General features: G+C 33.0%; 2 protein-coding genes across 3 annotated transcripts; both read left to right on the forward strand.

Annotated features, from left to right (window-relative positions):
* Positions 1 to 4,267: 4,267 nt before the first annotated feature.
* LOC120080436 lies at positions 4,268 to 7,812 on the forward strand. 2 transcript variants are annotated; one of them, XM_039035092.1, is made up of 3 exons: positions 4,268 to 6,533; positions 6,789 to 6,920; positions 7,422 to 7,812. In XM_039035092.1, the coding sequence occupies exon 1, from the start codon at positions 4,830 to 4,832 to the stop codon at positions 5,727 to 5,729; it is 900 nt and encodes a 299-aa protein (XP_038891020.1). In that variant the 5' UTR covers positions 4,268 to 4,829; the 3' UTR covers positions 5,730 to 6,533; positions 6,789 to 6,920; positions 7,422 to 7,812. The 2 variants fall into 2 exon arrangements, with proteins under 2 accessions (XP_038891020.1, XP_038891019.1); XM_039035091.1 differs by lacking the exon at positions 7,422 to 7,812 and having other exon boundaries at positions 6,789 to 7,375.
* A 4,289-nt stretch (positions 7,813 to 12,101) lies between these two features.
* Positions 12,102 to 26,871, forward strand: LOC120079837 (ER membrane protein complex subunit 2). The gene is made up of 9 exons (XM_039034263.1): positions 12,102 to 12,521; positions 13,973 to 14,037; positions 14,179 to 14,227; positions 22,133 to 22,227; positions 22,420 to 22,505; positions 22,619 to 22,678; positions 22,782 to 22,863; positions 25,786 to 25,899; positions 26,444 to 26,871. The coding sequence occupies exons 1-9, from the start codon at positions 12,335 to 12,337 to the stop codon at positions 26,612 to 26,614; spliced, it is 909 nt and encodes a 302-aa protein (XP_038890191.1). The 5' UTR covers positions 12,102 to 12,334; the 3' UTR covers positions 26,615 to 26,871.
* Positions 26,872 to 27,627: the final 756 nt, after the last annotated feature.

The raw sequence follows: 27,627 nt of genomic DNA on the forward strand, positions 1-27,627 counted from the left end.
AATTAAGTAGGTGCATCCAATTATTTTTTCTTTCATAATAAATCTTAGTTAAATTTAATAAAAAATCAAAATTAAATAATAATAATAATAATTTTCATAAGATATTACCATATTTCAAAATTTTATATAGAAAACGGTAACAATTCTCTTTTGTTGTTGTTGAGTAAATGAACTTAAACTTATGGAGATTTTTTAGAATTATTAATAATTACATTTGGACATTGAAATTTAAAAGATTAAAATTAACTTAAGGTTTGGTAGATATTGTTTTTAGATTTTAGTTTTTGAAAACTAAGCATGTAATTTTTTTATTTTTTTTTTATCTATTTCTTACTAATGTTTTCCAAAACTAAATTATTTTTTTTAAAAAAAAAGTAGTTTATAAAAGTCCGTGTTTGATTTTTAGAATTTGACTAAAAATTTAAACTTTTATATTTAAGAAATATGTAAATTATTATAAGAAATTGAAATAAAATATAATTAATTTTAAAAAATAAAAAATAAATAATGAGATGGTTACCGTAAAAAAAAAAAAAAAAAAAAAAAAGTTTAACCTCTCGTTGTCAATTGAGGTTAAAAGAACTAGTTGACATCAAAACTTATATGACATAATACTTTTTAAAATTTAAAAGGGAAAGAAAATCAAATAGAATAAAACTCAAAATTTCTACATATTTTCTGGTGGGCAGTTTATAAAGTTTTCACTGTTATGACATCTTATTCTAAAATTTTCTCACTTATTGAGTCTTATAATTTTTTCATAACTCATTGAAACATCGATCATCAATATAAATTTATTTATCGAAAGTTGGTTCGATCATATCAATTTTGCGTCAATCAAAAATCAAATCAAACTAATCAATTTTATAAAAAGAGATTCAAATTGATGACTATTAAAGAACAAAACAAATGCATTGATTTGTTATTTGATTCGATTTATTATTGGTTTGGTTTTCGATTTTTTATATTTTTTCCAAATTTTTATTTTTATTCCTATTTTTGTTCTAAATGACATTTTGCTATTTTCAAATTAAAATTGAGTCTATTTTTTTCCTTTTGTTTTTTTAGATTGAAATTGGATATTTTAATTTTTCTTCCACATTCCTAATTGGTTTTTTTTTCCTAAACAACAATTATATATGCACCATAATAATTAAATTACTAATAGGTATCTAATGTGGAGATTATTTGTAAGGGTATATATATATATGTGCTTGATTCAGTGATCCAGTTTTGCTTGATTTCTTCAATCAAATTCCGATATGAATCATTGTTTTCTTTTAATAACCAATATATCTAATTTTATATTAAAAAATAAACCAAACTAGTGAATCAGTTCTTTTTTTTTTGCACTCCCAAATGAAAAGAGATTAATACGAAACTTTCACCAACAAAAACTAAATTGAAAAACATAACTCTTAGGTCCCGTTTGATAATTCGTTTTTTATTTTTGTTTTTAAAAATTAAACCTATTTTTTTTTCATTTCTTACAATGATTTGCATTTTTTAATACAATGGTTGAATTCTTGACAAAAAACAAAAAAACAAAAAAACAAGTTTTTAAAAACTACTTTTTATAGTTTTCAAATTTTTGTTTGATTTTTCAAACAATTGATAAAAAGTAGATAATTAAAAAAAAAAAAACATTTAGAAGAGAAATAATGCCTATAAACTTAATTTAAAAAAAAAAAACAAAAAATAAAAAAAGGGCTCTTAGAGATTAAAATATACAAACTAAGCCTAATAATATTATGTGTTTGAAAATCTTATTTATTTATGTTTATGTCTTTGAAAACTGACTAGTATTCAACCATACAAAAAACAAACGAGTTTAATTTTTTATAAGTAATGTATTAAAAAAAGGCCAAATTCGTTCTCAATCTAAGACGGAAAGAATTTCTAGACACTATTAAACTTAAAAAAGAAAAAGGAAAAAAAAAAAAAAGGAAAAAGAATTTGGATGAAAATTTGTTCAACTTTGATGAAGAGTGAAGACCTTTAACTTAAAAAATTAAAAAATAATTAAAAAAAAAATTCTTCGGTTTGAGTCTTTATCGACGACATTAGATATTTTTTTGTAGGGTTCATTTTAAGATATTAAATGATGATAAAATAGTTAAAGAGTCTTTATCATAAATTTTCTAGATATTTATGTATACATTAATTTAAGGAACTGATGGAATGATTATATTTTAAGTTAATTTATGCATAAGCACAAATAGTAAAAGCTTGCTATCACGAGCTTAACTTAACGGTTAAACCATTTTTACTTTCTAAAAACGATTGTGTATTAGATTTTTCACCCTATATTTAATAATTTTAAAAAGATAGAAGTAAATAACAATTTGGTTAGCTCGTTAAAATGACTGAATTCAGGGTCAATATCTTATCCAATTGGATATTTTTTTAAAAAAAAAAAAAAAAAAATCCATTTTTTGGTCAAGAAAAATTTATATTATTTATTTTAATTTCTAAATTTTCATTATTGTTGGATAACAATTTTGGTTGAATTCATAATTATGGTTTTTACGAGAAATACTTAAATTCATAATCAAATTCTAAAACTAAAAATAAAATTTTAAAAGCGGACGACAGACCCACTCACGATCTACTAAAGGGCAAGTAGCTTGATTGGTTTTTTTTTTTTTTAATTTCAAAATTGGACTAGAAGTCTAACAAATCATAAAAATTTATGGATATAAATTGATAAAATTTGTTCAAATTTGAGGCTTAAATTGTAAACTAATAACTAGTAATTATATCGATTAAATCTCTAAAGGTTGAATCTATTTAAAACCAATTCCAAATCACCTCAACAAAATATTATTCTTTTTCTAAAATCTCATTGAAATAACAATGATATCACTACATAATTATTTTTTAAAACGTTAAGAAAAATAGAGAATAGAAGATAAATGAAAAAAAAAAAAGTCTGATGAATGAAACCTGCTATATTTATTTGATTGTAGCATTTTCCTATAACATTACAATAATCCTTACATTGAAAGAAGTTAATTCATCTTCGTCTCAGAGAATTATGCTTTAATAATTTCGTAACAAAAACCTAATAAAATATCTAAATTGATTAAACAAATTAGTTTTTTAATTCAAACACCTTCCACTTAAAAAGTTAAAATGTCGATTCATTTTCAAAGAATAACTTTATAAAAAACTCGAACGTTGATGAACAAAAGATCAAAAGTTTGAACGTTTACGAATCAAAATAGGATTAAAAAAAATAATTTAATTGTCTTTTTATTAGTTTATAGGATAAGATTTGATAATAGTGGAAGTGATTTTACATAACATAGGATATATAGAAAGAAAGGTAAGGGAATTTGCAACCTTGAACGTCTCTTTCTTTGTGTCTGTCTCAAAGGAAAAAAAGAAAAAGAAAAAGAAAAAGAAAAAAAAAGGGTTTCTTCATATCATGTGGATATGCCAGCTAAAAGGAAGGCTTTAGAGAGAGAGAGAAAAAAAACAATCCATGAGAGAGAAACTCATTTCTTTTACTTTTTTACCCCACAGTGCCAGTAGACTGGTCTCCAATAGACCAACATTTTTTTGACCTCCATTGTAATTATACTCTCTTTTCTTTTCTTTCCTCTTCTTCGGGTCGACATTGACGATTGAGTCTCCCGTTGTCCGAAGGTTTTGTTATTTTCCTACTAGTTTCCTTCTACGAAAGACCTATTTATGCTATGTCGTAAAAATAAAGATTTAAATTAGTAAGACTTCTTTAGATAACTATTTAGTTTTAAATTTTATATTTTTTAAAGTTAAATCTATAAACATCATTTTTTTCATATAATTTTAGTTTTTATAACATAGTGTTTTTAAAAAGATTGAATTAGTTAATTGTATTAGGTCTTAAAATAAACAAAAAAAATATTGACTAAATTGTTATAAAACTGAAAATATATAGATTAAATTGTTAAAAGTATAAAAACTAAATTACTACTTTGATGAAAGTTTCATGACCAAAAATTATTAATGGTTCACACCACTCTAGAAAAGGGACAATTTAGAAAGATTAAGTAAATCATAAAGCACTATAATGGGAAGGGAAAAAAAAACTATTCTGACCAAATTAAGGGACTACATTACAATAGCAATTTAATGTAAAAAGAAAAAAAAAACTATTGATTCAATATTGAGTATTTTCTGGGTGCTAAAGTGAGTGTAAGGTACTATTTACCGTTAAATTTAACCCCTTTGATTTGTACTCAGATTATTCCTTGTTCGTTCACTCCATTTTTTTGGCGCTTTTCCCCTTTTTTCTTCTTCTTTCTCCTTCTTTTTCTTTTGTTGATTTGTCTGAAGAAGAAGGAGGTGTGTTAATGTGTATTAGAGATTGACAGTGAAGCGAGTCTACTTTTTCTTTGTCTGCTTCTCTTCTCTGTCGCTTTTTCTTCATTATTTTTTACATCCCACATTCCGCAATTTTGTCTTTAATTTCAAACGTAACCCCCCAATTTCCCCATTCGTTATCGCTTGTTTGCTTTAAAGCAAAATCCATCCTCTTCAACCTCTAATCTCCGTGGGTTTTTGCTTAGACCCTTTTGAAATCCTTCCATTTCACCATGGCGGACGAACCCCAACTAGCAGATTTTCAAGCTTTTCTCTCAGATGGGGTTTCGTTTTCTTCAGTTTTCTTTCTGATTTGTTCGTTCGGGAGTGGATTTTGAAGCATTTCTGAGATGGGTTTTGTTGTTTGTCTTTGATCATCGCTGATTTAAACCCATTTGCCTTCTCTCTGTCTCACATTCCTCTGTTGCTTCTCTTTCTATTTTCTTAGTCGTTTTAGTTTGAAGCTCCTAACTCGGAAAATGAGGGATTTCCCATCTTGTTTTGGAGAAAATGGTGTACAAGTTGCTGATTTCTCTTCTTCAAATAATGGTAAGACTGCTCAAAACCTTGTCACTTGTGTTTATCAATGTCGATTACGAGGGCGTTCTTGTCTGATTAGTGTTACTTGGAGTAAAAATCTGATGGGTCAAGGGCTAAGTGTTGGCATTGATGATTCTTCAAATCATTGTCTCTGTAAGGTTGATATTAAGCCATGGTTGTTCTCTAAAAGAAGAGGGTCTAAAAGTTTAGAAGCTTATTCTTGTAAAATTGACATTTATTGGGACCTTTCTTCTGCAAAATTTGTATCTGGGCCTGAACCTCTGGAGGGTTATTATGTGGGAATTGTAGTGGATAAGCAAATGGTTCTTCTTCTTGGGGATTTAAGAAAAGAAGCTTTCAAAAAGTCCAATTCCTCCCCTGTGCCTTCTTCTGCTGTCTTCATTTCCAAGAAGGAGCACATTTTTGGGAAGAAGGTATTCTGTTCCAAAGCTCAGTTTTGTGACAATGGTCAGATTCATGATATTGCTATCGAGTGTGATACAAATGGCATCAGCGAACCGTGCCTGATTCTACGAGTCGATTCGAAGATGGTGTTGCAGGTGAAGAGGCTGCAATGGAAGTTCCGAGGGAATCACACCATCTTGGTTGAAGGGCTTGCAGTGGAAGTGTTTTGGGATGTTCATAGTTGGCTGTTTAGTTCATCACCAGGAAATGCTGTTTTTATGTTCAAAACATGTTTGTCTGCTGAAAAGTTGTGGGGAAATCAACCAGTTTGTGATCCTAATGCCTTGTCCTGGTCTTTCTCTCAGAGATTTTCAGACAGCAAATCACAAGGTCTTGGTTTCTCACTGATGTTATATGCCTGGAAGAATGAATAGAGTGGTTTGCAGATTATTCTTTTCTAATTTTTAACAAGAAAAAGAAACTCTTAGCGAGTGAGAGATTTTTATTATCCCTTTCCGCTTCGAATACATTCAATCCGATAAATGATCGTCAATTGTCTCCTCTTCCCTTTTCCCACCTTCTTGAGTAAACTGAGGCATTTGATTATATGAGAGAGGATTTTGTTATAGTTGGTTGTACATTCTTTCATCCAGTGTTTTATGCTTTGTTTGAACTTTATATTATTGTTGTCAAGTACATATCTAATATATGATCACTTATTTTAGCTTCTTGCTATTGAATTTGATCTTCCCAAATCATTACTTCTTAGATTTTCTCGGTCGATATAACCCAAGTCCCCCTTGATCACTCATAAACTTTGTTTCCACAGTTGAAATTTTAGAAAAGGAAAACAACCAGCTTCAACATTCAACTTTCTGTGCTAACATCGTTTGCTTTGCTGCTTTCAACGATTTCTTGGGCTTTTTCTTTTCTTTCTTTTGTTGTAGGAGCTTCTGCTGGCGCAGATAAGCAAGGACTTGCAGTTTGGTTAGTCATGCCAACTGTTGTAATTTATGCTTGCTTGTTCAGTGTGTTTAGGTTCACAACTTTTATAGCCATGGATGACCTCCAGAAATCCATGATTTTGTTGAAAGGTTGTACTTTCTCTGGAAAGTCCATCACCACACAAATCATCACATCGAATACGGTTTTTCGTGGATTGCTCGATGTAACTTTCTATAACTTTAGACTTGATCCTTTTGCCAGTTCTTTGGGTTCTCTTCGTCCACAAGTCTCAGGTAAGGCTTAAATCCATAAGTTAAATGTTCTTTTTGCTGTTTACATTACATTGTTGACGTTATTCTCAAACCTATGGAAGTTGTTTCTAAAAATTGTTTTATGATTTTATAATAGTTCAGTGAGAACTTGTTTTGTAGAAGAGTAGAAGTGTTTTCCTAGTTTCTATAAATATTTTCTTCAATTTTCTTGCGAAGTTGTTCTTTCCTCGAAATCACAAGTATGTTAATAGTTAATAACATTAACATACATTGCAGCCTTCCATGATGAAGCTGCCATCCGTTTCCGCTTGTGACCCATCTTTTCAACTGCCAGCTTGCTGTGCATATTTTAAGCTCGTCGATTGAAGTTTCCACATTGTTAAGTACTTGGGCAATTCATCCTTCCTTGTAAGTATTTTACGCATAGTATTATTACTCTTGTGAAGAAATTATGCTCTAACAGCAGTTCAAACTTTTTAAGTTTACCAGCGATCACTTAATATAGTATCGGAGCAAGAACTCTCGGCTTCAAACCTCTAGGACATCGTGATTAGTCCACACATGTAGGAGAGGTTGAAAGATATGCTCATAAGATCTTTGTTTAGTGGTAGTCTAACACATTCTACTGATTCTTTTTCCCTGCACTTTGGTGTTAAGGGGTTTTTTTGGTTGCTACACCAACACGGTTTCACCCAGTTTAGGATAAACAGCTCTAAACTCTATTTTAAAACAACCATTATACTTGTTGAAACCTGCAAGCTCGGGTTTCTCGTTTGATTCGAATGGGGTCGAATGTTCAAGGGTACATTGTATCTATGAGTGGTAATGGAATACCGGATATCTTTAGCTGAACGATTCAAAAACTTGAAGCATTCCATAATTTACAATGTTATTTCTATGTTGTTTCAGGTTTTTGATATATTTGAAATGCCTCGGGATGGTTAGTCGAGATGCACGTAAACTGACCTGAACACTCACGTATATATATTTGAAATGCTCAATTATGTAGTAAATTATTGTTATCATCGTGTTTTTGTTTGCCTTATGGGAATTTGAGTTCAGGATTCAGGCAAAGCAGTGGTGTAACTGTCTGATAGCAACAACTTACTGAGACTTGTTATGGGTTGAAGCAAAAATATTTTTAGAAGAGAGACAATGGAAGCTAAAGTTTGAGTAGAATACATCATATAAAATGGATTAAATAATAAGTTTAGTCCCTGAATTTTAAGGTCGTTGTTTGTGTCTATTTGGTCTCTGAACTTTCAAATGTGTCTAACAAGTTAGAAGGCTTTCAGTTTTGTGTCCACTATGTTTGGGAACCGTCAATTTTATGTCTAATAAGTCTTTAAAAAAATTAAATAAAACTAATTGATCTATTAGATATAAATTTATAATGGAACCCTAGGTTTACGATTTTATATCTAGTGGATCCATGAATTTTATAATTTGGAAGTTCATGATTAAATTTAATTTAACCTAAAAATTTCAATTATAATGAAGGGAAGGAACAAGAAATCTTATTTTACAGTTAGACTAACTTAAATAAATCTCTCTCATATAATATTTATGAGGATGTGTTTATGGTAAAGGAGTTATATATAGAACAATTATTATTTAGATGCGTTTGTAGTGAAAAAAAAAATGGTTATTCAATCTTTAAAGATTGTTTTAGAACTTTTCCATAAATATCAAATAAATGTCTATATCATTAGCATTTATAGTAGCTTTCCAACTCATATTTGTATGGACATATCAACATTTCAATAGGTCAATAAAATTGACATTGACATATGTGTTGGAAAAAACCTCTCATTTCTACTCAAGAAAAAGAAAGGCAATAAAATTGAAAACACAATAATTTATGTGGAAAATTCTCAATTCGGAGTTATGTGAAAAATTCGTATAACCACATCGAACAATTCTCTCTCGATCCCAATTACAATAACACTTTCTCAAAGATTTTATAATAATCACACTCTTTTCCCACTCTCAAACTAAGTAATGCGTAAAAGTGAATTTAACTAGAGTTGATACACTTAAGCTTAGAGTACTTCTAACCAGGACAATTGAAAACCAAAGGCATAGACTCGCTTGAAGCCTATGACTTTCCTAAGTCTTTTCAACGAAGGACAAACCTATGACTTTTCTAAATTTTTTCAATATAGGACAAACTCATCACTTTTTAAAATCTTTTAGATGTTGAACAATGCGCTTCTAATATTTTGTCAAAAATCCAACCAGATGAGAGGAGTTGACATTTCATTATATGATAAAGAAATAATATAAATAAAAAATATCAATAAAATTTCACTAATATGAAAATAATATTAATTACAAGAATTTGTAACTAAATTTCAAAAGGGTGTGATGTGTGTTAATGTAATTTTTTTTTAATGAATTTCTTGAATTTTATAATTTTTTATAGAAATATTCATTTTCTCCCTATCTTTTCTTAAAAAATTGAGATTGTGATCTAAACATTTTTTTTTATCAACATTGACATTTAGAAACTCTCTCGAACCTAAGTCAAGCATGAATGATGTGCTTTTCCCAAGGTGCGTTCATGCTGTAAATCGAATTCATTACAAATTTTATATGGATTCATGCTGTAAAATAAAAATAAAATAAAATAAAGTTTACATAATATACCCTTCAATTTTAGAACATTTTATTTATCTCTAATATATTAAAAGGGGTTATATGAGAAAAATCTTTCTCTCCTTATTTTGCCCTTCAATTTTTGTTAAATGCCCATTATACCTTTTTCATTAATTATTCGTGTTTTTCTCTCTCTCTCTTTTTTTTTTTTTAGATTATTGTTTTCAACAAATTAGCCTCCTACGGCATCACATGAGTGGAAGAGTATAGAGAGAAGCGAAGGAAAATGTTTTGAGCATAGCTCAACTACCATTTATAATTAAAAACAATTTTATTTGTATTCTTTAGAGCTTTTGTTGATATTTTTAACTTTTCTTTTCCAATTTTATACTGTTCAGACAAATATAATAACTAGAAAAAAATTATATCACTTTGTCTTGAGAATATGTAATTTAATTTTAATTTCGCATAATAACTAAATATTTTTTTAAATAAATAATAATCACTTCTTTTCATATCGACTATAGAATTCTCTTAATGTATCCCTTCACATAAAAGCTAAAATTTGAATAAACACATCCCTTACAAATGGTACACAACTTTTCACATACTAATTATATATTTTTAAAGAATAAATACAAGCTTTCCTGTTTTCTTTGGTCCCATCTCCATTTAAGACTGTCATGATATAAAGAATTGCAGAATGATAATTGAAGTTTTCATTATTCGTAAAAAAATATTAGATCGTGTCAAAGTGAAACCTAGATAAATTATTATCCATTAACCATGATATTTAAATTTTGACATGATTTTTATCTTCATATTTAAATTTTGAATTATTATATCCATTAACCATTATGAAGTTTAAATTTTAGTACAACATTGATTATTAGATTTATTTCCAACATTAACGAATATTTAGGTTATTCTCAAATTTAAATTTTGATTTCGTAGGAAATTTAGCTTCGTTTTCTTTATTTTTTAAGGAGACAAATGAGATAAATTAAAATAAGCAAAAATAAAATAAGAATTAGGTCGATAGACAAGGAATGGAAGTGGGTTTGAATGAGGAAAATGGGAGAAGACCGAAGGTGAAAGTAAATGATAAGGTTTAAAAGGGTGTATTATTAACAATGACAATTATTTTGGATTTAGAAATATAGCAGTTGAATTCAATCAAAGAGCGACAACACTTTTTAATTTTCAATTTGCAGGGAATTATATAAAGTGTTATTTTAAAATTTAATGTTGAGCATGTAGTTTTTGTTAGTACTTGAAAGTTTATATTGTTATTATTTCATTAGTTTCAATTAAATCTTGATTAGATTTCTATAGTTTCAACTTATTTAAAATCTTATATATCTTATTTATTTGTTGGAACCAAAATTTTTACATGTATTTAATATGTTTATTCATTATATTAGGAGAATTACCCATAAAAACTATCCCATGAACAACATATCAATTTTGATACTCAAGAGATTCAAAACAAAGGTATTAGTATCATATGTATCTCTAAGCTTGAATTACACAAACATGCCAACAAAACCAATATTCATCAAAGATATTATTCTTGAATTAATTGACGATTTATATTGTTATTCCATCACCTTTTAATTTCATGTAAAAAATTTACAGCTTATACTACTCCCATCAAAAGTATATTGACTCAAAATTTATGTCACCATCAAAATTTACGTCCCAAGTGTTCCAAATATCTTCAAATAGTGCAACTTATATTTATTGCGAATTAATATAAAATAATATATATATATATTATATATATAATATATATATATATATATTATATATATTAATATAGTTTTGACTATCAACCATTTTATTATTTTTAATCTTTATGTTAGATATTTATTACTTAACTTAATAAAATTTATATTAGTTTGTTATTGAATTTCACTAATAAATATCATATTCTAAAGATCTTTAGACACGTATTTTATCGCTTGTGTACTTAAATTTTGGGAAGACTAATTTTAACTTTTGAGTTTTGAAATTTGTTAAAAAAAACTCTCGAGCTTTGAAATTGATTAAAACTATATTTTAAGTTAAAATAATTATAGAAGATCAAGATTTGGTTTACCATTTATTTCATTTAAAAAATATGGTTTAAAAAAATTATTTATACAATCAATTTTCACAATTCAACCGACCATATCAATTCATGTGAATGATAGTAAACAATGCCACATATACCTTCCAAAATTTTCGCATTAGTCATCTAACCAATTTTCATCTTATTTTAACCAAGACAAAAATATCCGTCAATATGTCAATATATCCGTAAATCGAAGGGTTTGATATCGGTATTAAATATCCATAAAAATCTTCGTCTTTTTATCAATACTTGTTAAAGAAAAAAAAATGCCATTTATATTAGTCCAACATGAACAAAAATGCTAATAACAATATCCATAACTTAGTTTGGAAGTAAACTCAACTTAATTATGAATCTAAATAAATTTTAAAATTGTAATTTACAAAAACATTTGTCGATTATAATATTTTGTCAAGATATTCGTTGATACTATAAAATTGACAAATTGATATCAATATCGACATTAATATTTTAATCTTTGATTTAAAAAAACACTTTACAAGTGTATTTTTTTAAAAATGAATTTGAAAGTTGGAAAAAATTTCAAAATTTCAAAATTAGAAGTATAATTGAAAATTACTTCAAAGTTGAAAGATATTTGGTATAATTTAACTAAAAAGAAAAATGCTTTCAAAATGAACCTATCTCAACCCTAATGATCAAGTACTCATTTCCTCAAAGTTTGAAAATAAAACTTCAAATCTACGTACTTAGATCTCATATTGGAATTAGCTAATCCAATTGGCAAAAGCAAAAGCAAAAGCAACAAAAAGGGTATAATAAAAAGAAATTGAAAAAAAGAACATGAACATGATGAGATGGAAAATCCACCAAATTGAACAAATATACGGACACCCTTTGATGAGACCCACAAAACCAAAATCCAAAAAACCCAAAACCCAAAAGAAAAAATCGAATCCGACCCGTTTTCCAGAAGTGCGATCCAAGTCAAATTCTTCTCTCTTCTCTCTCTCTTCACTCAATCGCCGCTACTAGATCCAAAGAGCCGGCCGGCGACGGAACTGGGCCGAGACCGTGGGTGCTTTAACTCCAATTTCTTTGTAATTCTCAATCCGAATTTCTCGGCCACTCTCTGAATTTCGCGAAGATGGTGAGTAAAGCAGAGGAGGCCGAGTTGAACAGACTCGAAACCCAGGTCGATAATGGTGGTGGAGGAGCTTGGGAGTATCTTTGCCTCGTTAGGAAGCTCAAGGTTCGCCGTTCTCATAAGGTCTTAAACTATGGATTATTGATCTTGAATGATTCCAGAAAGCGATCCGGTCTTGGCCAAGAAGGTGAGTTTTAGTCTGTTTGTTGATTCTTCGATCTGGGTTTGAATGATCTTTTGAAGTTTCGCTTGCTTTGTAATGTTTGGATTTTGGATGAATCAATTTGGTTTGAATCATTGTCAAGTAGATTTGACTTAATTGAGGCCTTTTCATATAATTAAGCTTTGCACTGCCATGCATGCTTTGTTTATTTGAGTTTGAATTCAGTGGTGGAGCTTTTTGCATTATGCACTGTGATTTTGGTTTGGATTTCTGTATCATGATTACTGCTTAATTGCTGATTGTAATATAAAAATTAGCAGGACAAAAGATAGCAACAGCTTTAAAGAAAAGAGCAACTGTAAATTTATGCATTTCTCATTAAATCTTTGGATGAGTAACTGTGTTTTATGGTTGAATAGTTTATTAGAAGAAACCTTATATGTGAGTTTTTCTTCATCATGTTCTTCAAATTTTTGGCTCTCACACCTTATGGCTGATGTACGTGGGGTAGTTGGTCCAGGGAGGAAAATTGTCAGAATTAGCCCCCAAAAGTTTCCATCTTTCACAACTAGTACCCTTTTTGAAAATTTGTTGAATAGTTTTTCTAGATCCATCTCGGCCGAGATCGACTACAGTGATTTCGATAAAAAGTTCATCTTTTCATTCATTTCGAAAGTTTTGGGCTTTTCGATGAAATCTCACTGTTAATCTTGCCTGAGATTCTATATATTTGAGTTTTCTCGGTAAAATCTCCCACATATTAACACCAAGATTCTATATTTCCCAAATCTTTTTTTTTTTTTTTTTTGACAAAATTTGATCTTTCCCAAAATTTAAAAATTAGTGCAATCACCTGAGATCCATCTCGAAAAATTTGGAAATTTAGATCATTGTGGAACCAGAAATTGGGTGAAAGATTTGAAAATTATGTAAGTTTTGGTAAAGATAATCGAAATTGGAGAAAATTTCAAAATATATAAGATTTGGTATAAGATTTGAAAAAATTAGTAGAATGTTGGTATTGATCGTGGGCGAGATTTCACCGAGAAAGTCCAAAAGAATCGATAAGATGAAAAAGTTAATTTTTTATCGAAATCTTGGTGGTTGATCTCGATCGAGATGATCGAAAAAAACTATTTCAACGAATTTTCTAAAAGGGTTCTAGTTCTGAAAAATAGAAACATTTAAAGGTTCTTTATGACAATTTTCCCGTTCAGGGAGCAAATAGAACTTATTTTACATATGCATTTTCACTTATGTATTGTGGAAAAATTATAGAGCTCCAGGAATTATTTTCTTAAAGGTAGGAAAAGACATGAACTTCTTTTGAAACAAAAGTGAGACCACCTTCTCTCTCTTACCCCCCTTTTGTTACTTTCGTATTGTATGGTAGAAGATCTGTTATTAAAGATCTTTCTTTCTCATCGATTCAAAATTTTTGGAAACATGTTCTAATTATATATTGCTTGGTGTAGAATGGACCCTGTACGAACAGGTAGCTATTGCAGCACTGGACTGCCAAGCTATAGATGTTGCGAAGGTGCAATTTACACTTCTTTGGTTACTACTCCAATTGCAGATTGGTTGAGCTCATTTTAGTCTAGTCATTTGATGACTCTTGGTTTTGAGAATTTCTCGCCTTGGACTGATGTAATGCCTTACACTCTGCAATATTTTGTAGGATTGCATAGAGGTTCTTCAGAAGAAATTTCCACAGAGTAAAAGAGTTGGTACGTTAAAAATAAATTATCATTTCTTTCCCACACTTGTATTATTGTATGATTTTGTAATTGAGGTTGACCCTCTATTTGTCTTCATTTCTGATAATTAAACTTCCCATAACATATGAAAATACTATTCAGGTTCGTCTTAAGGCTTCTTCCTCTCTGCAAGCATTTTGTAGATTATTCTATTCAAGATCTTTGTTGGAATTTGAATGCTTTTTGTTAAAAGATAGAAAATAAAGAACACTAGATTTACGTAAAAAACCCTAGAACAGGGAGAAAAACCACAATAGAGAGTCTCTTTTTATTATTTTTAACACACAATGAAAGTTACAATAGAAGTCATATTTATAGGCTCTCGCAAGCCCTAAAATAAAAAAGGAAATAAACCTAGGGTAAAGTAAAATACTAAAATACCCTTGAGGCTATAAACTATCAACAAAACCCCTTATTTCCAACACTCCCCCTCAAGTTGAGGCATAGATGTCAATCAGACCCAACTTACTAACACATGAGTCAAAACTTTGCCTGAGTAACCCTTTGGCGAGAACATCAGCAACTTGTTGACTAGATGGAATAGATGGAATATAGATATTGCCATTGTCCAGTTTCCCTTTTATAAAGTGTCTGTCAATCCCCACATATTTCGTTCTATCATGTTGTATAGGATTATTGGCTATGCTTATAGCCGCTTTATTATCACAATAAAGCTTCATAGGTAGAAACTGTCTTGGTGTAGATCAGACAGAACTTTCTTCAACCAGATTTCTTCATAGATTCTCAAACTCATAGCTTTGTATTTAGCTTCAGCACTGCTTCTAGCAACAACACTTTTCTTCTTACTTCTCCAAGTAACTAGGTTACCCCACACAAAAGTTCAATACCTAGAGGTATACTTTCTGTCAATAACTGATCTTGCCCAATTAGAGTCGGTATAAGCTTCAATGCATTTCCTGTCAATTTTTCTGAACATCAGACCTTTACCTGATGAGCTTTTCAAATATCTCAGAATCCGATTCACAGCTTCCATATGTTTTTTGTTGGGTGCCTGCATAAACTGACTAACATTGACAACATAGGAAATATCTAGTCTAGTGTGAGACAAGTAAATCAGCTTTCCCACTAGACGCTGATACCTCTCTTTATCAACAGGAACTTTGTCAGCAGAATCTCCCAGTTTCACATTGAATTCAATAGGAGTGTCAGCAGGTCTACATCCAGTCATACCTGTTTCTTTTAACAGGTCAAAGGTGTATTTTCGTTGTGAGACAGAGATCCCTTCCCTTGATCTTGCCACCTTCACTCCAAGGGAAAACTCTAGATTCCTTAGATCTTTGATCTTAAACTCATCAGCCATTTTCTTTTTCAATCTAATGTTCTCAGCATCATCATCTCTTGACAAGATAATATCATCAAAACAACAATTTTCCCAGATACTAATCTTTTTGTAAACAACGTGTGATCAGAGTGTCCCTGAGTGAAACCTTGGGACTTAACAAAGGTAGTAAACCTGTCGAACCACACTCTTGGGGATTGTTTAAAAAAGAACCCAGACTGTGTTTAACTTCGCTATAGGGGTGAAAGTCTCAGAATAATCTTTCCCATAAGTTTGAGTAAACCTTTTTGCTACAAGTCTGGCCTTATACTTATCTAGAGTTCCATCTGATTTATACTTCAGAATGAATACCCACTTGCACCCAACTGTTTTATGCCCTTTAGGAAAAGCAACAAGGTCCCACATATTATTCTTTTCAAGAGCTCTCATTTCTTCCACGACTGCAGTCTTCCACTCAGGAATTTCCATTGCAATATGTAAGTTTTTCGATATTGTTACTGTATCAAGGCTGGTAGTGAACGCACTCAGGAATTTCCATTGCTATATGTAAGTTTTTCGATATTGTTACTGTATCAAGGCTGGTAGTGAACGCCCTGAACTCAGAAGACAGATTACTGTAAGACATACAACTATACATGGGGTACTTGGTGCAGGATCTGGTGCCCTTTCTCAATGCCATGGGCATGTCAAGTCAAGGATATCATAATCCTCTGATTTGTCTGATTCCTCATCTTTAATGGGATTTTGATTACATTTTCCAACATGATGAAGAATTTCAGCCTCTCGTGTTTCTGTCGAAGTCTCATCACTACTTGCAACCTTGTTATTCTTTGGAACTAGCATATCATTCCCGTCATTCTCAGCCAAATCAACAATATCATCCTCAACACACAAGTTAGTATTATCAGGGCCAGTAGTACCTTGAGCTTGCATTGGTTCATATTCATGCACCGGAGTCGGCGGAGCAATAGGGGACACCATTTCCTTTCTAAGATTCTTCTTATAGTAGGTTATCCAAGGAACTTGTTTAGTGGGTACGGTGTCATGGACACTCAAGATGGGTTTAGGAAGGAGTTCAGGAAGGTCAATAGGGATTGAAGATGCGGACCAATTAGTCTCTTCACTAGTACTCTCCCCCTAAAGATGACTAACAGGAAAAAAAAGTTTATCCTCAAGGAACGTTACATCCATGGAGATGAAGCATTTTCGGGAAGAAGAGTGGAAGCATTTATAACCTCGTTGGTGGTGAAGGGGATACCTAATGAAGACACATTTCTGAGCACGAGGGATAAACTTAGTTTGGTTTGGGGTATGACTATGGACAAAGGCAGTGCACCTAAAAACTCGAAAAGGAATATCATGAATAAGCCACGTGGTAGGGTATGACTCCTTGAGACATTCAAGAGGGGTTTGGAGTTGGAGGACACATAAAGACATTTGATTAATAAGATGAACTGCAGTCAGAATTGCATCCCCCCCATAAGTAAGATGGAAGTGAAGTAGGCAGCATGAGAGACCGTGCAACCTCAAGAAGGTGACGATTTTCCTTTCAACCACCCTATTCTGTTGAGGTGTATAGGCACACGAGCTTTGGTGGACAATGCCTTTAGAATACAGAAAATCACGAAGAGTATTATTAAAGAACTCACGACCATTATCACTACAAAGAATAGCAATTTTGGTGTTGAACCGAGTCTCAACAATAGTGTAAAATTGTTGAAATACCGATGAAACCTCAAATTTATCAGTGATGAGAAAAACCCATGTAAGACGGGTATGATCATCAATAAAGGTCACAAACCACCGTTTCCCCGAAGAGGTGGTAATACTCGAGGGACCCTAAACATCACTATGAATAAGGGTGAAGGGTTGAGAAGGTTTGTAAGGTTGAGATGGAAAGGTGACCCTATGCTGTTTTGCACGAATGCACACATCACAAGATAGAGAAGAGATATCAACTTTATTGAATAAATGAGGAAATAAATATTTCATATATTTGAAATTTGGATGACCAAGGCGAAAATGCCACAACATACAATCTTTTTCTGAAGTTGAAAAATAAGAAGACAACAAACTAGTCCTATAACAAGACCTAAAGGAAGCATCATCATCAAAGAAATAGAGTCCCCTATTGTGTCGGGCAGCCAATCGTCTTCCCCGAGTTCAAGTCCTAAAAGAAAACATTATCTAGTGAGAAGGCAACATGACAATTCAAATCTCTAGTTATCTTACTAATAGATAGTAAATTGTTAGATATTTTGGGTACATGCAGCACATTCTGTAAAGTTAAACCATCAAAAGGAGAAATATGACCCTTGCCCACAATAGGAGCAAAGGACCCATCTGCGATCCGAATCTTTTCATTACTAGCACTCAAAAGATATGATAGAAAATTATTAGAAGATCCAGTCAAATGATCTGTAGCTCCTGAATCAATTATCCATGGTTTCTTACCATCAATGCTGAGGAGATTTAAGGATTGAGAGGTACCTGATTGAGCAACAGCCCCAAAGGAAGAGACACCAAGGTCATTTTGGCATTTCACCTGAGGTTGTGACTGGGGGGCTCTTGCAGATTCATTCATAAGAGCCCCACTAGGATTGGGCCTGTCATTTGGAGGACGTTTTCTGCCATTCGGTGGTTATCATGTAACTTCCAACACTAATCTTTCATATGCCAGGGTTTCTTGCAATGTTCACACACCGGGGTCTGTTTCCCATTTTGCTTGTCACTATCAGAACCAAATAATTTTGCATTAAAAGAAGCAAAGTCAGTAGCAGATATAGTCGTGATGTTCATAGCACTGGCTCTGTTTTCCTCTAGACGAACCTCAAAGAATACTTCCATAAGAGAAGGTATAGGCCTCCGTCCCAGTATTTGACCTCGTACTGCATCAAACTTGGAGTTCAAACCAGCTAGGAAATCATAGACACGATCGACTTCCTCAATCTTGGAATACTGAATACCTTCACAAGGGCAATCCCAAATAATTTCACGACACAGGTCCATTTCCTGCCAGATTAAGGACAATTTGTTAAAGTATCAAGTGACATCCATCGTCCCCTGTTTGCGTTCGTGAGCATGTTTACGCAGAGTGTAAAGACGAGACACATTCTGCCTCTTAGAATATAATTTCTGAACTGCATCCTAGATATCTCGAGCAGTTGTAGCATACAACAACAATTTCCCTATTTGAGGTTCCATATTATTAATCAACAGTGATCGAAACAGGGAGTCTTCTCCTTTCCAAATGCACTCCTGAGGATCCTTTGGCCTAAGTCTTGGTATCTCACCAGTTAGATACCCAAACTTGTGATGCCCCTCAAGAGTCATTTTAATGGATTGAGACCAGGAGAAATAATTTTGGTCATTCAACTTTTTTTCTGCAATTAACCCTATAGAATTTTCCATAGATCTAGAAAAATAGTTTGCAGTAATTAAAGCAGGGAAAGAGGTTATCAGATTCTTTGAATACATCGGTAGATCGGAAGGAATATCATAATTCACTATACTAGAATTTAAGTTTGTGGAAATGCCTAGGGCTAGCTCAAGAGCAGTGATTTGTTGTTGAAAACTTGCCTGAAGATTTGCCAACTGTTGTTGAGCTATTATCGGAGATAAACCAATCAAACCTTGATGTTCATAACTATGCGGCTCATGATGAGGAAGGCCCGACGACTGCAGATAGGTTGCTTGCGGCTAAAAGGGAAAGGAGCCAGGGATTCTCGGTGTTGCCGTGGCAGGGGATTTACCTCTGTGGTAGGCGGACAACTCACCAATCTTGGCTTCAAGGTGTAGGTTTCAGCTACTGGCAATGAGGCTGGAGGGATAGGCAGCGGTAGCTCCCGATAACAAGGGAGGAGCGCCAACGACATTGTGAAAAAGGGCTGACGCTAGGGTTTCCATCAAAGGGTTGTGCTAGCGCTAGAGTTGGACGGATATCAAGGACTAAAGATACCGATTAACCGCGGCTTGGACAGCAGTATCAGCGGTGGCGGCAGTGGTCAGAGGCCCCATCGGCAGCTGCGGTGGAAGTGGGGCTGGTGCAGAACTAAGATTATCTTGCATCGGGTGGTTTTCATCGATGACGGCTAGGGTTTCGTCACCACGCTCTGATACCATGTTAAAAGATGAAAAATAGAGAACATTAGGTTTACGTGGAAAACCCTAGGACAGGGAGAAAAAACCAAGATATAGAGTCTTTTTTTTATTATTATTATTTTTAACACATAATTAAAGTTACAATAGAAGTCATATTTATAGGCTCTAGCAAGTCCTAAAATAAAAAAGGAAATAAACCTAAGGTAAAGTAAAATACTAAAATACTCTTAGGGCTATAAACTATCAACAAAACCCCTTAATTCTAACACTTTTATATTTTCTGCTTAATTTCTCTTGTATTGTCTCTTGTTTTGTTTGCTCTCTTTTTTGGTTTCATCGTAATTTGAGTATTAGTCTCTTGTCATTATTTAAATAAAAAGTTTTTTTTAAAAAAAAAATTATAATAAATAAACAAATATACAAACCTATGGTGACCCTAATGGTGGAGCGAAGGTGATTGAGCTGCTGAGCCATGGATTGAAAACCACTCGAGTGGCTGGCCAATTCACCTTTGATAAATATGCCACAATGTGGCAACTTCTTTTTTATTACCCAATGTTGTAGGGTCAAGTAAAGTTCTATAGCTTTGCATCAGTGAACTGAGAGAGGTTATGTATTTTTTAGGTTTAAATTCTTAATTGCAGCAAGTTCAATAGGATGACGTATTTGAAATTAAAAAACTTGTAAAAAAGGGAGAAAGGTTGTTCATCTGCGCCCTTAAAACCATGTTAAGGCAATGAATGGAATTCAAGACAATAATGAATTAGGTCCTTATGCTTTTAAGTCTTATCATCTGAAAAAACCACTTTCGCTGGTTATACCTCATACTGGATAATATAATTAAGCTACGGATGTTATATATACCATTTATATATGTGACTTTAAGGGGATGATTTCTCTCTATTCATTTTGTCCTCTTCTATTTTTGAATCATTTATTATAATTGCTGTCTTTTTCAGTTCATTCATGGTTAGATGTATGGCTGATCTATGGTATATGTTATCTTAGTTCTGTGATTCATATTCTAATTTCATGGTTTACCTCCTTGTTATATTTATCATTCCCTTCATCACTCATCATTCCATTTGTACACAAGTTTATTAAATCCAATAATATATAAAGCATGGGCATGAGCTTGTGATAAGAACACAACGTGGTTGTGATGACATGTCATTTTGTAAAGAAATGGGACATATAGACGCATCAAGGCTTGCTTACCAAAATACATATTTTGCAGGGGCTCTTAGGTTGAAAAGTTCCATTTTGAAGCTGGAATAGTAAAATTCATACGCTTGAAGATGTAATGTCTTAGAAGGGTTTATAAAAGAAATTTCAACCCAAATTAGCTTATTTCTAAAATTTTTAATATTTCATGGTGAAAAAAATTGTAAAATTGACATGCTCATTCAAAATCACTGGATTTACTAGACCATCTTGCTTATCATTTAAAGTTCATTAGTGTTTCTAAAATGTTTTGAGTCACATCCATTGTCTTGTTGATTATCACTAGGCTACTGTTAGAAGCTGTTGGAACTTAAAGGCTGGTGTTTTGTCTTTAAAGCTGAATTGAGAAGGAACTAAAGGATGGATTGGTGGATGGATGGGTTTAGTTTAGCGATGGATGTGCTGGAAATTTTCAATTTGAGGCAAGGGAGGGATGTATAGTGGTGGCTTTAGGAGCAACCTGGCTATTTTCATCTAATTTCTTTATTCTACTTCTAGGATCCTGTAGTAGTAGTAGTAGCTTTGGGATCCATCCTTAACCTGTCTCTTATACACATCTAGATGTGTATAAGAGACAGGTATAGTGGTGGCTTTAGGAGCAACCTGGCTATTTTCATCTAATTTCTTTATTCTACTTCTAGGATCCTGTAGTAGTAGTAGTAGCTTTGGGATCCATCCTTAACTGGGTGTTATGCAAGTCTATTTGAAGGGGAAATGTTCAACTCCTAAGAAGGTATAGGTTTTTCTTTTGGTGTCTAAGTTTGGATGGCATAAATACTTGGTGAAAAAATTCAGAAGAAATCTGACGAGTGATGTGGAACCTTTCCGCAGTCTGGTGTGTCACGCGCAAGAGGAATGGGGAATAAACCAATCACTTATTCTTGTTTTGTTGTATTGGAGTCAAATCATGGGGACCCCTTCGACTATTATCTTTTTCCTGACTGAACTGCTTGTCCTCGTGGAAAATGATTTCACTTAACGTACCATTGTGTTTCCAAATTCCAAGGGAATTTTTTGGTAGACACTCTACAATTGCATTTCATAGGATCTAACTACAATCTGTGGCAGTAATTATATTTGCAACTTTACGAATTCCTGGAACTCAGTATCCAGTCTCAACCGGCTTTTCTCATCATGAATGGAATTTCTGTTGATTAGCATCAGCCACTTGCATATTGTTGAAACGATAAGATTCTGGGTATATGAATATTATAAGCACTTTGATGGATTATGGGGTTGCCTTGTCACAGGGAGGCTAGAGGCTATGTTGCTTGAAGCAAAGGGATTGTGGGCTGAGGCAGAAAAAGCTTACGCTAGTCTTCTAGAAGAAAATCCATGTGACCAAGTAATTATTTTAGCTGTTCTTTGTGAAGTGATATTTATATATTTTTAATTTTTCTATTATATTTTCACGAGCAATTTTGATTTAATGGTGGTATTCTATTATGAGTTTAATCACTTGATATATATGGTAAACTAAACATATAATTATATAAGCCTTTCGGATATTTTATTTTCCTTCCTTACACTTGAACAGATAGTACATAAAAGGAGGGTTGCTCTGGCTAAAGCACAAGGCAATATTGCTGGGGCTATTGAAGGGCTTAACAAATATCTTGAAACGTGAGCAGATTTTTGCATGCCTCTTATTTGAAAAGCTTAAAAAGGTGTCTTTCAGATTTTTTACTACTCTACCAAAGTCATGGCTGGATTTTTTTTTCCTCCCTTTATCATAGATTTATGGCTGATCATGATGCCTGGAGAGAACTGGCTGAACTATATATCTCTCTCCAAATGTGAGTAATTTCCCTTTTCAAGTTCCTTTCTATCAATCAGTACTTGTCCAAATTGTCTTAGAGTTCCTTATTGAGAAGTTTGTATTTTGTATCTGTATCTTAGGTACAAGCAAGCAGTTTTTTGCTATGAGGAGCTTATACTATCTCAGCCCACAGTTCCTCTGTTTCACTTAGCTTATGCAGATGTAAGTGGCTCTTTAACCTTGATGGCTCATATCTTCCATTTCTTTAATTGTAATATTTTTGGGGAGTTTATTGTGGGAAAGCATGTTGGAAGAGCCTATATTTGGGAAAGGTATATAAAGTTTGCAAATACTTTGTTAGAGTTTCATGTTGGAGTTGGCTGCTTGGGTCCGTTGTGAGATCACATGATTGCCAAATTATGCCTTTCTCCTCCTGCCATCTCATTTGTCAAAAGCTGACTTTCTCTAACATCTATGATAACCATGTTATTCTCCTGAGTCATTTCTTCTCCACCATGCTATCTTTAGTTCCTAGGTAGATTTCTTGCTTTGAGGAGTTTTTGCTGCACAATAAAGCATTTTTAGGTAGTACCTCGTTGATTGTTGCAAGATGCTTTTGTTTTCTTGTGCTAATTGATTGTTTTTATAAGAACAACTTTCATTGCAAAAAAGGAAGGAAAGAAAGAAAGAATACATGGACATACAAAAATCAGGCCCACAAAAAAGGGGGACTCCCTGTATAAGAAGGAAATCAACTAATTGATAATCACTTATTAAGATAAGATGCAATAACTAATTGAGCTTTGTTTAAATAATTTTTTTGTCCAGAATTTGAGAGTAACCTGATGGGGAACACGGAATAGTCTCCCCTTATATGGTTTGTAGTGTATTTTTATCGATTTATTTTGCGTTTAATTTTAATAAGCTTTTATTCCGACAAAAGAAAGTACAAAATGAGGGGGGCTAAAAGAAATACCCAATCGAAGTAATAAACCATTTATTTTGTAGTACAATAGGAGTAGGGGGATTCAAGCAGAGACCTCTTGGTCGCTAACACGTCCATATGTCAGTTGAGCTATACTAGCTTATTTTTTATACAATAGCTACTCGTTTGTAATGAAAGGATAATTACGAAACACTGGGGGGGGGGAGGGGAGGACAGCTAGAGAGAGACATGGAAGTGAATTAACACTCCAAACATCTCATAGGACCTCTCAGCATCTCTTAAGATTTTCTTGTTTCTTTCAAGTGATGCATTCCACAAATAGTAAAATAGTGAGAAAGTTGTTTCCCCAAGAACCTGACGGCTAAGAGAAACCTCCAAGAAGTATTCCTTTGGGGACATCTGATAAATAGAAACCTCCAAAAAGCACATAATCTAGATCCTTCGTTGCTGCTTATACGATGCACGCCATTGGGCCCAGAACAATGTAATCTTTGACAGATTCCATGGTGCTTATCCTCCCCCAGGTGGACACCAACCAAGGTAAAATCTTCATTTTCTTTGGAATTGTAGCCTTCAAGAGTGGGATTAGGTGGGGGATGTGCGGGTTGGGATGAAACATTTAACAGGCAAAACTGAAAGGAAGATGAGGCTAAAAGTCCAAGTGTTCATCGATATTTGGGGAAAGGCAAACTCATTGTAATACCAAAAGAAGTGTAGACAAATCTTAGAAGTTATAACTCACAATCACAAATAGGTCTTCTAAAATGGAAATAGAAATATTGGATAAACTCTTCTGTTGAAATTGAGAAATAGTGAGGAAATAAGATTGTAAATTTATCCAAAAACCTTCCTAAAACAAATCCAATGCCACCAAGAATTTCATGATGTTTCTAAAGCTAGGGAGACAATGAAAAGTGGCTCAGATGCACCTGGAGACACCACAGTCGTGACCTACCTTGCAGACTGAGCCATATTTGCTCACAATAACGAAAAGAGTCAGACAAAAATGTGATTGCTAGTAGTCCATAACCAAGACAGCCAACTTCCCAATACTCCTTGCCTTAACTCCTTGGACATGGACACGATCCTCATGTCTGCTAGGCCACCTCGCAGAAGGTTTCTCATGGGTCTTTCCAGAGTTTTGGACACAGAGAATTTTAAAGAAAGGAAGAAAATATATAGAATTCCCACTAAAGAATGATTGGACAAGTTAACCTTCCATTGCTAGAGAATAAGGGTCTTAGGATATGATCCAACAGAAGTGTTAAACAAGTCAGAAGGTGAGAACCCCTTACAACAGGACAGAAGTGTCATCTTTCCGGCTTGCAAGCCTCACAATTGATACAAACTAGAAGGCATTTCAAAGACTTGAAAGATCTCATCACTGTTAATGTGATTTTTGGGCTTTGTTGTATGCAGCTAAAGTTGCATGTGAATTAGTCAGAGTGCTTTTTTATTTTTATCTTTGTTTCTCTTGTAAATCTGTTGTCTGTAAACCAAAGAGTTTAATGACAAAATCAATGCTTTCACGTTTGGTTTAGAGCACCTTGAAGTTGTGCCATAGCAAGGTAAGTAATTTAGGTATTAGATGGTGTGATAGTGGAGTTGGCCACCTTTTGATATTTACTGACGTTGTAGGCTGTGTGTTTGAATTGTTTGGGTTTGGTACCGTATAGGCCAAAGAAAATGCCTTTTTTTGCAAGTTAATCGAACGAAATTTAAGTTGGACGCCTGATCCAGTTTCATCCTGAGGAGCATCCAAGGAGGTGGCCCTGATATTGAGGATTTGGAATGCTTGGAGATTCTCTCCAAGGTTTTAAGCTCTACATGGAAAATTTGAAAATTGAAACTCATTTTCTCATGGGGTTAGTCTTAGGGTGGGTGAATCATTTTAATGGGGTGGGCCGTAACTGGAGCCCCTACGCCCCAATTATTTGGGGGAAAAAAAAAACACGTGGAGAAAGGAGCTCTCATTTGTTATGGTGTTGCTTATCGATATACCTTGCTCAAACTTGCCTTCTCTAGTTTTGATTTTCATGTTGGAAATTCTAGAAACTGTCCTTGTTTTCGGGCAAAAATGAAGTCTTAGTTAAACTTTGTTGCTTGTTTTGGCCAAAAATGAAGTCTTAGTTAAACTTTGTTTTACCCTTTTCTTTAACTTTGCTTCAAGTAATCACTCGAAACATTCTTGTATACAGGTACTTTACACATTAGGCGGCCTAGAAAACCTTCAGACAGCAAAGAAATACTACGCATCTACTATAGACTTGACTGGGGGCAAAAATACAAGAGCCCTGTTTGGCATTTGCTTGGTAAGCACTCTCTGGCAATCTTCTGCATATAGCAATTTTTTATATTCATTATAACCATCCATTTGATGCACATTTCTCTGTAATGGAGTATATGCTTCGTTTTTCGCTTAATATCTCAATTCATGTGCTTTTTCTATGTGAAGACTTTGTCAGCTTTTATCATAAAACTGAGTTAAATTCTAACAATGAATGTTTCTTGTCCATATAGTTTCACTCATTTCATTGTAGTCATTATTCTCTTTATCGTATCGATTTGGTCCTCTCATTATTTATCTAAAAGATAGCAACAAAACCCGACATGGCGCATCCTAGACGTTGACGCGATACCACTTTAGCTTTTCATACGCATGATACATATAACATATCAAGGTGTCATTCCACAGGGTGCCATGTGAGGATTGAAATGAAATAATGAAAGTCCAAAGAACCAGACCAGAATTATAATTCAACAAAAACAAGAAACAAAAAGTGGTTTGCCTAGAGTTCCTCGCATTCTGTGTTTGTTAGAACTGATTTCTTTTTTTCTTTTTCTTTTGTTAACCAGTGTACATCTGCCATTGCACAACTGACGAGAGGTCGAAACAAGGAAGACAAGGAGGGTCCAGAGCTGCAGTCTTTAGCAGCAACAGCCTTGGAAAAAGATTACAAGCAAAGAGCTCCACAGAAGCTTTGTCTACTTTCTTCTGTATTGAAGGGCTTGAAGGTCTCCCCATAACTTTTCCTCTTTTGGACTCGAGCCTCTCTCTTTCTTTCACTTCCTTTCTTTAGGATGGAGTGGTGGCAGGTGGCTAAATTAGTAATTTAGCAACTGATAGTTGATATTAATTCATTTCCTTGTGATTTTTCCCTAAGAAGATTTTTTTTTTCTGTTTCCACAAAGTCCTAAATATGAGAAATGATGTATTTTTTTTAGCCTAATTCAAGGATGACAGCTACAAATAGATATAAGAAAAACATCTTATTCTTCTTTCACTATAATTTGCAGATGACGAAAGAAAAACAAGATCCTTCTTTCTAGTTATAGAATTATAGAATTCTATATCACATGCTTTTATAATCATTGAAATGTATTGTTGGTAATGTAAGTGGAATAATGAAGCTACCTTTTCTCTTCTTCAATAAAAATAAAATCTTTGGTAAGAATGTACTCAAATTCCATTCTGTATCTTTTGAAAATAGGTCTTTCTTACTCTCATGCTCCTTTCCTCTTTAGGACAGTTTAAAGGGTGTGAGAGAAGATAAGAAATATTAAAGGCAAACTGCAAAAACCATCATGAAGTATTAGTTATAATTATACCTTTATAACTTTCAATTGTATAAATTATACCTTCAAACTTCTAGAAGGATTGAAATTGGATCTTCAAACTCATAATATTAGTAGAAATTGAACCATTAAATGATAGAAATTGAATGCTCAAAACTTACACTGTTACAATTTCTACAATTATGCAAGTTTGAAGGTCTAATTTTAACATTGATATAAGTTTGAGGGTTCAATTTTTACGATGGTAAGTTTGAGGATATAATTATAACTCACATTATGTCTTAGGAATAGTTTTTGTAATTTGTCCAAATACAAATTATTTGGAAACTTCAAATGGAAGAATTTGACCAAAGAAACTGAGGGGGTAAGTTTCACACCTTCTTTTAGTGATAATTTAGACAGTTTTCAGAGGGAAAAGAAGGGAGATTTGGTAAAGAAAATGACAAGTTATCTTTTTAGTTGTT

Source organism: Benincasa hispida, chromosome 6 (assembly GCF_009727055.1).
Source record: "Benincasa hispida cultivar B227 chromosome 6, ASM972705v1, whole genome shotgun sequence".
NCBI classification, from domain to species: Eukaryota; Viridiplantae; Streptophyta; class Magnoliopsida; order Cucurbitales; family Cucurbitaceae; genus Benincasa; species Benincasa hispida.